The sequence below is a fragment of the Microtus ochrogaster genome, linkage group LG2, assembly GCF_000317375.1.
Source record: "Microtus ochrogaster isolate Prairie Vole_2 linkage group LG2, MicOch1.0, whole genome shotgun sequence".
Lineage (NCBI taxonomy): Eukaryota > Metazoa > Chordata > Mammalia > Rodentia > Cricetidae > Microtus > Microtus ochrogaster.
This window is the reverse complement of record NC_022028.1, coordinates 40376860-40388893: the sequence shown is the minus strand read 5'-3', so window position 1 is coordinate 40388893 and position 12034 is coordinate 40376860. Positions and strand designations below refer to the sequence as shown.

General features: G+C 42.1%; 1 protein-coding gene across 1 annotated transcript in view; it reads right to left on the bottom strand.

The window, feature by feature from the left end:
• Window positions 1-346: 346 nt before the first annotated feature.
• Tmem26 (transmembrane protein 26) overlaps window positions 347-12034 on the bottom strand; it is a 43632-nt gene continuing 31944 nt past the window's right edge. The window contains exons 5-6 of the mRNA XM_005360445.2: window positions 3711-3787; window positions 347-762 (exon numbers count right to left, since the gene is read on the bottom strand). Coding sequence (XP_005360502.1) covers window positions 347-762; window positions 3711-3787 — 493 coding nt within the window. The remainder of the gene's footprint in view (window positions 763-3710; window positions 3788-12034) is intronic.

Here is a 12034-nt window from a genome sequence, read left to right as displayed (position 1 = left end):
TGGGGATGGTACTTGTCAGCCCTAAATCTTTGGAAGGTGTGCCATCACAGCCCTGTCTACAACCTTCCAAACAGTTCCATGAGAACCAACCACTTACGAGTGGTTCTCAGAGTTGGGTAATGTCTGCTACCGTGGTAGGAGGTTGTAACAGTAGGCATGCGTCAAAGTTTCTTCCATTCGGAGGAAAAATTAAAGAGTAAGTTGCCTGTAATACAAGATCATTTGTTTGTGTTGTTTCCTTAAAAGCTGTTGTAGGTGAAAATTGGGTGGGGGTGGGAGTAGAAAGAGAACCAGACTCCAAGAAGACAATGAGTTAAGTTCCTGGCTGTATGAAGGGAACAAGCACCTAAGGTATGGGGTAGGACTCCTCAGAGGTGACAGGTGAGGTTTGCAAAGGCACGGCCTCCCTGGAGATGTCCTCCCACTCACTGGGACTGCTCTCAGAGGGCTGGTCTAGGGCACTGGGCCGTGCCTGGAGCCTTTCTGGACCATCTTGCATGGAAGCCCGGGTGGCCATGATCAAAGCCACCAGCCGATAGAAGTGCAGCGCCATCACCAGGGAATTCTTCACGGCGAAGAACACCAGCATGTGGTTGATCACTCGGAAGTAGATCATCAGGACGAGGCGCACCACAAGGAAGGGACCATCTTGGATGAAGAAGCTGAGCCCGATGGCCCATAGATCTGCACTGTACTGGCATAGGAAGAGCCTGAGGAAGCCCCTGGCTTTCACAGAAGAGGGGCATACCAGTTTCAGCTGGACTGGAGAATGAAAGAAACAACAATTAACATTCTAAGGTGAAAGACGGAAATAGACATCTATATCGATGGTCTGGTCATGAAGGATGGAGAGTATCTGTGCCGTGTAGGCCTGGGAGGAAGGGGGGAGAGATCTCTTCACCTCAGCCCCTTCATTTCCTGGCCCTGTGCTTTCATCCACTTTAAAGGTCTTGCATCATCTCCCAGCCTCCCTGTAGGGAATGACCAATTAAACAGACTGAAGAGCATAAGATACAAAGGAAACTGCTATGTGTGTATTTGGGGGTCTGCAGAGGGGGCAGGCAGCAGAGACCTGTCTGTACTTGGGGGGTCTCAAGTCAGGGAGCCTGGTACTACCCCTGGTTGCCTCTCTGTCTAGCATTGAGATACTGGCCATGTTGCATAACCTACAGGCATGTCGGTTTCTCTCTTGAAATGCCAAAGAGCCTGACTCCTAAAACCTAGGTCTCTATTCATCAACTTCTTTGGAATAGATGTGTAAATCGATCCTTTACACATGCCCTTTCTTTACACATCTTCTTTCTATTGGAATAGCACCCTGTCTCCTTTTCTGCTCTCTGCTTCTTCCTTCAGTCTTCCTGGAGGAATGAGGGACTTTCTTGGCTGGTAAGGACAGTATATGAATGGCAGAGTCCCCAGTCAGACCGTCCAGGATGCTTTCTCTAGCATGCCCCTATTTCCATATTTCACTCAAACTCAAGTGCTTAGAATTCAAATTTAAATTGAACTCACATTAAACATAATTTTTCTATGTTGGTGATAGCATGTGTGTCTGGTGTGGGAGCTCAAATACTAATGGCCATTATTCTATTTTGTCCTCATTCCTCCTGCTTTTGTCTCCCAGTTTATAAGCAAGACTGAGAACAATTGCAGATGTTTGTGTGTATGTGTGTTAGTTGAACAAAAGGAGACTCCATCAACAGATGAAACTTTTGTTTTAATTTCAAAGATGTAAATTTAATTCAGGGTCAAGGGTAGAAAATAATCCTCTTTGTAATAATAAAGCCTTCCTTTTGGAGTTTTCCAACAAAGAACATCTCAATCCAGCAAGGGCGTGCAAATATGAAGTGACTTTGATCGGGTTGAGCACAGTGTCCTACTTGTTGGAGAATACAATAGCAGTGTAGTCAGAAGCGACATTTGGTCTTTGTTTTCCAAACAGCTGCGTAGCGTTATCACCTCTGAATGTTTACACAGTTTCTTTCTTAAATAAAAATTTTCTTAGCAAGTCTGCGAACCACAAGACAGGAGAGGGCGAGCGAATGACAAAGGAAAGACACACTGAAGGTCATCGAGTGTCTTTCTTGAGAAGCCGTGCTCAGGGAATCCCTCCTGGTGGGCCTCCCCCCCCTCCCAGGGTATAAAGGATGGAGCCCTGGAGTCTATGAAGAGAAGCTGGCTGGTTTCTAGCTGGGTAACGAGCACCATGTACCTAAGGCAGACTTCAGCAAAACAGCTGCATGCTGTTTGCATATATTTGTTTGTGATTATTAATCTGGAATTGGATTGGTATTTTCCTCTTTTTTTTTCCTTTTAGAGAAAGGATCTCAATATGTAGCTGTGGCTGGCCTAGAAGACACAAAGTAGGCCAGGCTGGCCCCAAACCCAGAGATCTGCAAGCCTCCCCATCTTCAGAGTTCTAGGAACAAGGGAGTTCACTGCCATGCCCAACCATGCCCAACCTTTTTCTTTTCCTAATTCGAAAAAAGTCTGGCAACTCTTGCCATCTATCCAGGAAACAATTTTATCCAAGAAAATGTGAGCTTAAGATCTAGAGTGTTCAGAAGACCTCTGAGTCTATTCATGTGGACCCCCAAATTCACGTATTCTGTCTTAGTCTCACCCTGAAGCCAGCATGATGATAAAGAAATAGATGAGGAAAAGAGAACCGTTAAAGTCGGGGCCTCCTCGAGAGTAACGAACCAAGGACAAGAATTGCCAAGTCATATTTCCCAGCAAACAAAAAAGTCACAGTGTGAGTCCAAGCAGCAACCATTCCACAGAGCTCTCTATGATGCTAAGACTGTTTCACATCTTTGCTGCCCAGCATGCGAGCCACATGCGGCAAGGGAGAAGGTGAAATATGGCCAGCATCACTGAAAAGTCGCTCCTTAATCTTTATTGAATGTCAAGCTGTCCAGCTACGTGTGGCTAGTGGGTACCGTACGGTAGGACAGTGCAGCTACAGGAAGTCAGTATCATGGCATTCCAGCTGAATGGTTTACTTCTTTCCCACCCTTAAAGGCTGATGTATTCATTAAAGTTAGAATAAGGGCTGCCATGAAAGGAAATCATAACTTTCCACATGGGGCTCTGAACTGCACTTCTTACCTTATATGTGACATCTCACAATGTGACTGGCTGGAAATATGGAGGCCGCACATCAACAGGTCACTAAACACTCGCTATATTATTGAGTCGTAATAATATATGATGCTGTGATATAATGTACCATCCCATTTCACAGGTGAAAAACTGAGACACATATCTTAATAAATTTTGGCAGGATTACAGATAATGAATAATAGAAGTATTAGTGGAGCCAGATATAAAACAGCACACTCAACAGCTCAAGCACTTATCATTATTAATTTTGGGGTTTGGGTTTGGTTTTTTTTGGAAATCAAATCTTATGTAGACCAGACTGACCTCAAACTTGCTGTATAGCCTAGGATGACTTTGAACTTCTGCTCCTCCTATCTCCACCACTAGAGTGCTGGGCTTAAATGAACACACCACTGTGCTTGGCTATACTCATTTATCTTAAACTCAGCCACACACCAAGGTGGGTCTACAATTGGCTTTCCTGAATTTCAACCTACCTTCCTTCTAAGTTACAGTAGAGCTAACACTGCCTCCTTCGTGCTCATGTGGTTGATATTTAAGAGTCATACTTTTTTGTTTCTTTATGTAAATATGAATACATTTACCTGCCAGGTCCAGCGGAAACTGTAGCATACTCCATGTCCACACGGCAAGGATGCCACAGACCAGTATCAGGTTAGTCCTAGAAGACAAGAGCATTTTAAATCATCAATAAAACATGACTGCACACAGAAGAGAGAGATCAGCTAAAATGCCGCTTGTTATGCACTAACTAAAGCTTTTCGGAGTTGGCAAATATTTTGTGTTATAATAAGTCCACGAAAAAATAACCACGCCCGACAATGGAACCATACAAAAGATATGGTCCTAGGCTGCATAGCAGCAAGTTTGAGACCATCCTGATCTGCATGTGATCTTGTCTCTAAAAAGAAAAATAAATAAATAAATCATAATAAGCAGAAATGAGAACACAGCCTACTGATCCCAAATTCTCTTCTACTCTGCTAACACTGTAGAAACATCACAGGAGAGAAATGCTATAAGAAACAGCTAGATACAGACATAAGCATTCAGACTCCCAACGATGATAATGATGTCCCAGAAAAGCAGACTATAGCACCAAGACTCCAAGACTAATAAAAAGATAATTCAAAGACCTGGAGGGATTTCTTAGTGGTTAGAGCACTTGCTGCTATTGCAGAGGACCTGGTTTGGGTTACTAGCGCCCATAGGGTGATTCACAATCTTCTATAACTACAGCCCACAGGAATCTGACAGGCTCCTTTGACCTCTAGTACCAAGCACATACATTAATACTGGGAACCCTTATATTCAGAGCATTTTAAAAATAGCCTTACAAAGAGACAACTCAAAAGGGCAGAATGATGCTCATCTACCCAAAGCTTGTCATAATGAAAGGAAAACGTTGTTAGGTGGGGAAAATGCAGGGACAATTTCACTAAAATGGATGTGCAGCAGAGAACAGATTACAAGTAAAGGGAAGTGTGTGTGTGTGTGTGTGTGTGTGTGCGCGCACACACACACATGTGTGTCCTTCACTACTGTACACTCAATACCCGGAATAGTACCTGGCACTGATAAATATTCAGAATTTAATTATAAAATATTTTTTTGATTGGTCATACAAAAGAATGGTCTATGTTTAAAGAAAGAGACCTAGGAGAACAATCTGGAAAACTAGAGTCCGAAAGAATAGAAGTGGCATAAGTGCAAAGGTACTAAAGAAGAAAGAAGCAAACAAACAAAGCTAAACAAAACAAAACCAAGACCACGTGATATAACAACAGATTGCGCTTCCAGCTTTTCCCCAGTGAGAGTTCTGACTGGAGAAGGCCAGAGGAACACGAGGCAGCCTGATCCCTAGCACACTGGTGGTCTTGAGGGGGTCTCAGTAAACACACGGAGTGGGGAGACCTTGAGAAGTGAAACCTCAAAACTCAGAATTTCTAAAGGAAACATCTGACCTGTTCTGGCCTGCTTCAGTAGTTGCTGTGGTGAAGGGATTGATGACAAATTAAAAAGAAAAAATGAAGGCTTCACTTTCAAAAGGAAGCAGAGACATGTCTCCAGGTACAGACAGCGAGTAACCATTAATACCTCTTTGGATTATATAACTGAGTCTCCAGGAGGCCTCCGAGAACCCTCAGAGAAGGCAGTAATTACCAGTGTTATGAGGGTTCTCTGAGAATAACCGCTCTTCGATAAGTTTAGTTTTTCCGTCTTCCAAAAACTGACTTGGGATTACCAGGCAGGCAGTGCCATAAATTGATAACAGACATTTGGATCTAGATAAGCCTCCCTCAGATATCTCCCACAGTGTCTTATTAACAAAATTAAGCAATATTGTGAGTGAGTACGGCTAGGTGATTTTCTAACTGAGCCAATGACTCCCGGAACGGAGTGCTCTAGCTGATGGCCGCAGGCTCTGAACCAGGCTCTGCTCCTCCGAGTGTTTGATCAGTGACCTTGTGAATGATGCAGAGGAAGGCTCCTCGTGTGCACATAACACACAGAGGCAGAGAGCAGTTCTCCAGAAAACCTGATCACAAGTCCAAAAGATGTGACTGAATAGCCTAAATTGGGGTGGAACAGAATAGAAAAGATCCCGTTTCCCAGAAGCAGCTCGTGGGTTTTCCCTTGATATCCAATTATGCGCCCATGGCGTGACATGATTTATGGCTTTCCAGAGTCCAATGCAACCATAGGTCAATTCACAAGAAATATGAAATCGAATTTTAAGTGGAAGTCCTTTGAGAAAGTAGACTAAACCTCTTCTTTACTGTGTCAACGTCTATACATAGCAAACCTCCCATTTTTAACTAATAGTATATATGGTTTCTGATTTCAGGCTTACCCAGCAGGCAATTTTCTCCGTGTCTAACTCGGTGATTATACTTAATCCTCTAGTAACTCAACAAAGAAGGCACATATGTTATTCATGTTTGATCAAGAAGGAAACGGGAACCTAGAGAGTTGGGGAAATATGTCCAAATTGATTTTGTTAGAAAAATAAAGCTAGATAGCAGAGTTCAGCCACTATCCTCTAAAGAGAGTTGCTTTTAATTTTTAAATTTTTCTGAATATTTGTGTAGCTGTGTGCACATATGTGTATGTGTGTGTGTGCGGATTCCCATTCTCATGGACTGAGCCACGAGGAGGTGTCAGACCCTCTGGAGCTGGAGGCACGGGCTGTTGCAAGCTGCCACACTCAGGTGCTAGGAACAGAACTCCGGTTCTCTGGAAGAGCAGTTTGCACTCTTAACTGCTGAGATGTCCCTCACACCCGCATCCAGCCTTTTAGCTCTAGCTGTGATAATTCATTTTCTCCAGGTTGTGACAAAAACAGATAATCAAAGCTCGCGAAGACAAGAAGAATTTATCTTGGCTCATGGTTTGAGTGATGTCACCTTTAATGGCGGGGCAGGCATTCTGCAGCTAGGAAACAGACCCAGGTGAATGTTGGTGCTCAGCTCACTCTTTTTTTTTTTTTTTTTAGTGTTATCATTCATCTCATTCCCCTGACCCCTCATGTAAAAACTACACAACTCACTAGAGACTGTACTGTGCCACTTACATTCCGAGTACGTCTTGGAAGTACCCTCTCTGATATTCCCAGACATATGTCTTCTAGGTGGCTCTAAAACCCATCAAGCTGACAATCCAGAACATTCATCACACCAACCTCCTGCAACATCTCCAGGCGTTAGAAGGAAAGTGTTAGTCCTACTGTATTTTAGGCTGTTCAGCACACATCTGAAACATGCGTCTTGAGGAGAGAAACGTGTAAGTTCACTTGCACAAAAGGGCAGAGCCTATGATTGCCAGGAAGTACAGAATGCTGTTGGATATGGAACTGATCAAGGAGTTAAATGTTTATTCCCTTTTGTGCTTAATGGGATCCAGTGAGGGAAATAAACTCGAGTCTTGTGAGTTCAGAGCAAAAGCTCATCCCCAAAGGAGTTGAGATGCATCTAGCATGTCTAATAAAATCACCTAAAGACGGAACATGTCACTTCCGGGGCAGGTAGCCTCTGTCAGAATTAATCCACAGAGCTTCCAAGAAAATGGCTGATATTTTAGAAAAAAAATTTTAAAACTGAAGGCAAAGAGAGTTTTCTTAAAACTGTCATTTTTGAAGTTTCTTGCAATCTCAAACTTCAATAATTCGACCCAAAACATTTGTCTGTAAGACAGTAGTGTGCAGTGCACAGTTTCTGGATCCTAGGGACAGGAATGCAAACATTAGTTCCTACCCCTGGAGAGGCAGAATAAAGCCTCTAATGCTAGCCCAATGCTTACAGCCTTCCTCATACCCACACGCCACTTGACATCTGTGCGCCGTTGTGGACTCGTCTGCGTCGTGAGGATGACAATTACAATCACTACTAGATTTCATGGGATTGTTTTGGTGTATTACTGAACTGTGAAACATATCTTGATGTAGCACCCGATGAGGCTGTGTATGGGGGAGTGATGCATATTGGTTGCTTTTATCTTATTGTGTATATTTATAAGATAATAATAATTGTGTCTGCCTCAGTATGAATGTCAAAACTAACTAACTTATTGACCTAAAGACTTTAGAACAGTTCCAAGAACACATCATAGTAAACAAGCAATAGCTGGGACTGTTATTTACTTGATGAATATTTTATTTGTATTCTACCTTCTCTCTCTCTAAAATACTTGGTGTCTCAATTTCATCTCCTTATTATATAGAGATAAACTGTAAACTCTCCCTAGATCTAAACATGCCTAACCGTAACCATATCATTTTCTAAATTAGTTGCTTTTTCCATAGCTGTGAAAAAAGCAACCCAAAGAAGGAAATTAGGGTGGATTTAAACTCACAGTTTAAGGGCATCGTTAAGCATTGCAGAGAATCTCAGAGCTGGGCACCTGAGATAACGGGCTACATTGTATCCACATTGTATCCACAGTCAGGATACAGATGAGATAAAAGCTAGTCCTAAACTCCATTTTCCGGGTTTTCTTTGTTATTCAGTCTCAGAACTCTGCCCCGGAAATGGTGCCACTACCTCTCTAGAAGGCACCTCAAAACCACACCCCAATATGTGCCTTCTAGGTGATTTCAAATCCGATCAAGTTGATAGACAAGATTTAGAATCACAGATAGTGACTGCAAAGCTTTACCTATGTACACATAACCTGTCCACACACAAAGAATGGAAAAATGTGAGTGCTAAGAAAAAAAAGACTATCAAAAAATAATTTTGGAAAGGCGCAGGTAAAATATTAATCTAAAGAACAATAACGAATTGTTAGAGCAGAGAGTAAACCCAAGGAGGTTAATGTTGGAATGTAAATACGTTGCTGAGCTTAAGCAACAGTCAAGAATCTCAAGGACAGCTTCTGTGAGCTGTGAGATTACTGGTTGCCTTTGTTTCTGTGGGTGCAGCTAACTTCCTTGAGTTGGAGTTTTCCTTCTAGCACTTTCTATAATGCTGGATTTGTGGATAGGTAATATTTAAATTTGGTTTTCTCATGGAATGTCTTGTTTTCTCAGTCTATGGTGATTGAAAGGGTTGCTGGGTATGGTAGTCTGGGATTGCATCCGTGCTTTCTTAGTGTCTGCAGTACATCTATGACCAGGACGTTCTGGGTTTCAGAGTTTCCACTGAGAAGTAGGGTAGAATTCTGATGCCTTTATATGTTACTTGGCCTTTTTACTTTGCGGCTCTTAATATTCTTTCTTTCTTTTTTTTCCTGTATGTTTAGTGTTTTGCTTTTTATATGGCGAGGTGAAGTGTCAGACTTCATAGACTCCCCACGGGAAGCCTTACCCTTTCTGAGGAGTGGATGAGGGAGGCGGTAGAGAGAAGGGTGGAGTGGGAGAAAGGTAGGGAGTAGGGATAGCTATGTAAAATGAGAAAAAAAAATTGTATTTAAGAAAACTTAATAAAAAAGAAAAAAGGAACCAAAATTCACATTTAAAAGAAAAAAGAATCTCAACGGACTATGGAACAGATTTATCTACTACTGTTGTAATACCAATTGACCTTTAGAAATATTATCCAAGAGACACGCTTACAATGGGCTCCGCATTGTATCCATAGTCAGGAAATAGACACAGACAAACACTAATGCTCAGCTTGTTGCCTCGTTCTGTTTTTGTTTTGTTTTATTTTCCTTTTCCTGTTCAGACTCAGATCTCAGCCCACAAAATGATGCAATCCGTATTCAGGACAGTACCTGAATTTCAGGTTATCTCATCATGAAATAAAAGATCTTCAGAAGTAACATTACTGAGGCGAGTATATACTTTTCCTTTTTGGTAGCCAGGGAAATAAGTTACTAGCTTTTGCTGGATCAACAAAAGCACCATAGTCAGTGAAAATTAAAAATATGAAGCCTCAGGGATTGGGGTGATGGCTCAGTAATGAAGAGCACTGGTCACTCTTCCAGAGGACCCAGGTTTGAATCTCAACACACGCATGGAGGCTCATAACTAGCTCTAGTCCCAGGGGATAGGACACTGTATTCTGATCAACCGAATATCAGGCACACACATGGTACACAGATATGCATGCAAGCAAAACACCCACATACAAAAAAAAGTAAATTTAAAAAACAAGGATAAAAGAAGTAACAGTTTGATTACTTTCTTAACTAATTTTTTTTTTGGAATACAATGTGTTTTTCTATGAAAGAGATAGTCAATGAATGGGATTCACGTATGGTTAGAAACGTGATAAACATGTTAAGATAATGGAGGAGAGAGAGAAGAGGGATGGGTACAAAGCACAACGCTTTCAGAAGGAACACTGCACGGAGAAAAATGCAAAATAGAGACTGAGCATGGGAAAGCTCGAGGAGGCCTCCTCTGCATCGTCCAATCTTCTGAGATATAGTAACGGTGTGGGAATAGACTTTTTCTTTTTAATAAACGATTTGTGTTCAGAAACCATACAGAGTGTTTCCCAGAGGTGATGAACTATTTCTCCCGAAGATGCTGGATTTAGACGCATGAGCCTTTTTGGAAAGGAAGCTACAGCAAATGAAAAGGTCAACAGATGCCTCTCCCCCTCAACAAATATGGCTTATATTAGACACGCTGTCAAAGATCACCATCCATGCTGTGCAAATGAGCCAGAGACAAGCAACAAATTCGGTAACATTGGCTCTCCTTAGTGTGGCAGAATCTCAGGTAACAGCAGTGAGAATCTGCAGCATCTACTCTCATTTCCGTGAAAGAAGAATTGTATAAGATGGTGTTAAAGTGGGAGAGAAGAATTTATTCCAGATGATTGGAGTTGGTGGGAAGTCTGACTCTAATATGCTGCACCAAAAGGTGGGAGAGATGTCAATCCTAAGAAAGGAAGCACTGGAGGACCCTTGGGTGGCAGCTGATGGATGTGTGTGGAGGATTTCCATTTGCTAATTGGGATTTAAAGTGTTCCCGCGAACACTGCAAGATGGAACCTCATTTTTATCGATGACATTGCTCCTTATTAGACTCTTTAATCCATTTGGAAGATGTGGATCCTACATCCTTCGTCCTTGAGAAAGACAGGAGCTTGGAGAAAACTAAGATTCACTAGCACAGATAAGTTGAGTACCATTTTCCTAAAAGAAAGGCTCCAAGGAAGAGGAAACCAAGGCTAACTGTGATTTCAATATGAAATGTCACCCCCCATATTCCATAGGCTCTCTTGTTTGAGCACTTGGTCCCCAGCTGATGGCATTGTTTGGGAGGTTGTGGAAACGTTAGGAGGTGAAGCCTAACTAGAGAAAGTATGTCACTCGAGATGAGGTTTGAGGTTTTTATAGCTTCTCTTCTCTGTTTCCTGTTTTCCGGGTCAGCTTCCTATTCTGCAGCCATGTCTTCCCCAGCATGACGGATGGCATCCTGTAAGGAAATGTAAGCTAAATAAACACCTCTTGCCCCTAGGTTGCTTTCTGTTGTTGGGGTATTGTACTACGCCAACAAGAAAGTAATGCTAACTATTTAGGAAGAAAGGAAGGGAGGAAGAAAGGAAGGGATATAGAAAGGGAAGAAGGGAGGAAGGAGGGGAGAAAGGCAGGAAGGGAAGAAGGGAGGAAGAAAGGAAGAAAGGGAGGGAGGGAGAGGCACATCTCTAAAGTTTATGCAAATGTCAAGTATATTAAGGCCAACTTGGTCAATCAGAGTAGAATGTTACAGGAGAAGACTTAGTCTTGAAAGAACAGAACTTAGAATGCCGTATGAAGATTGACACTCGGGCTAAGCATGTTGGTATGTTAACCCCAGCACTGAAGAAGCAGGGGCAGAGGTAGATGGATCTCTGTGAGTTCAATGCTAGCCCCGTCTGTATAGTGAGTTACAGGATAGCCAAAGTTACACAGAGACCCTGTCTCAAAGAAAGAAAGAAGGAAATAGAAAGTAGGAAAGAAAGAAGGGAGGGGGGAGGAAGGGAGGAAGAAAAAGAGAAAGAAAGTTAGCTCATACTCAGAAATGTGGTTGTCCACAGATGATGGGCTTGATTAGAAATAAAAGGAGAAATGTACACCTTCTGCTTCAAGACTGTCAGTCCACTCACATGAGTGTTGAACAGAATTCAACTTTAGCAGAGAATTTCTAAAAACAAGGAAGTTATGGAGGAATGTGATAAATTCTGTGCACTCAGCTTATTAAGAAATTATAGGCATGTTCAGTGAAGACCCAGCAGTGCCCTGTTTAAATTAAAAGATGAAGATCACACAAACATTTCCTGATCCTAAATGTGCCTCTTAGTATATGTCTTCAGTGGGTACAGCTCTAAGAGTTTAAAGGTTTCATCACCATTTCTGCTCAAGTTACAGACTGACTACAAACTGTATCATTTTACTGGGACTGTGCATGACTCAAGCTAAAAGTAACTCTGGTGATGATAGATAGATAGATAGATAGATAGATAGATAGATAGAT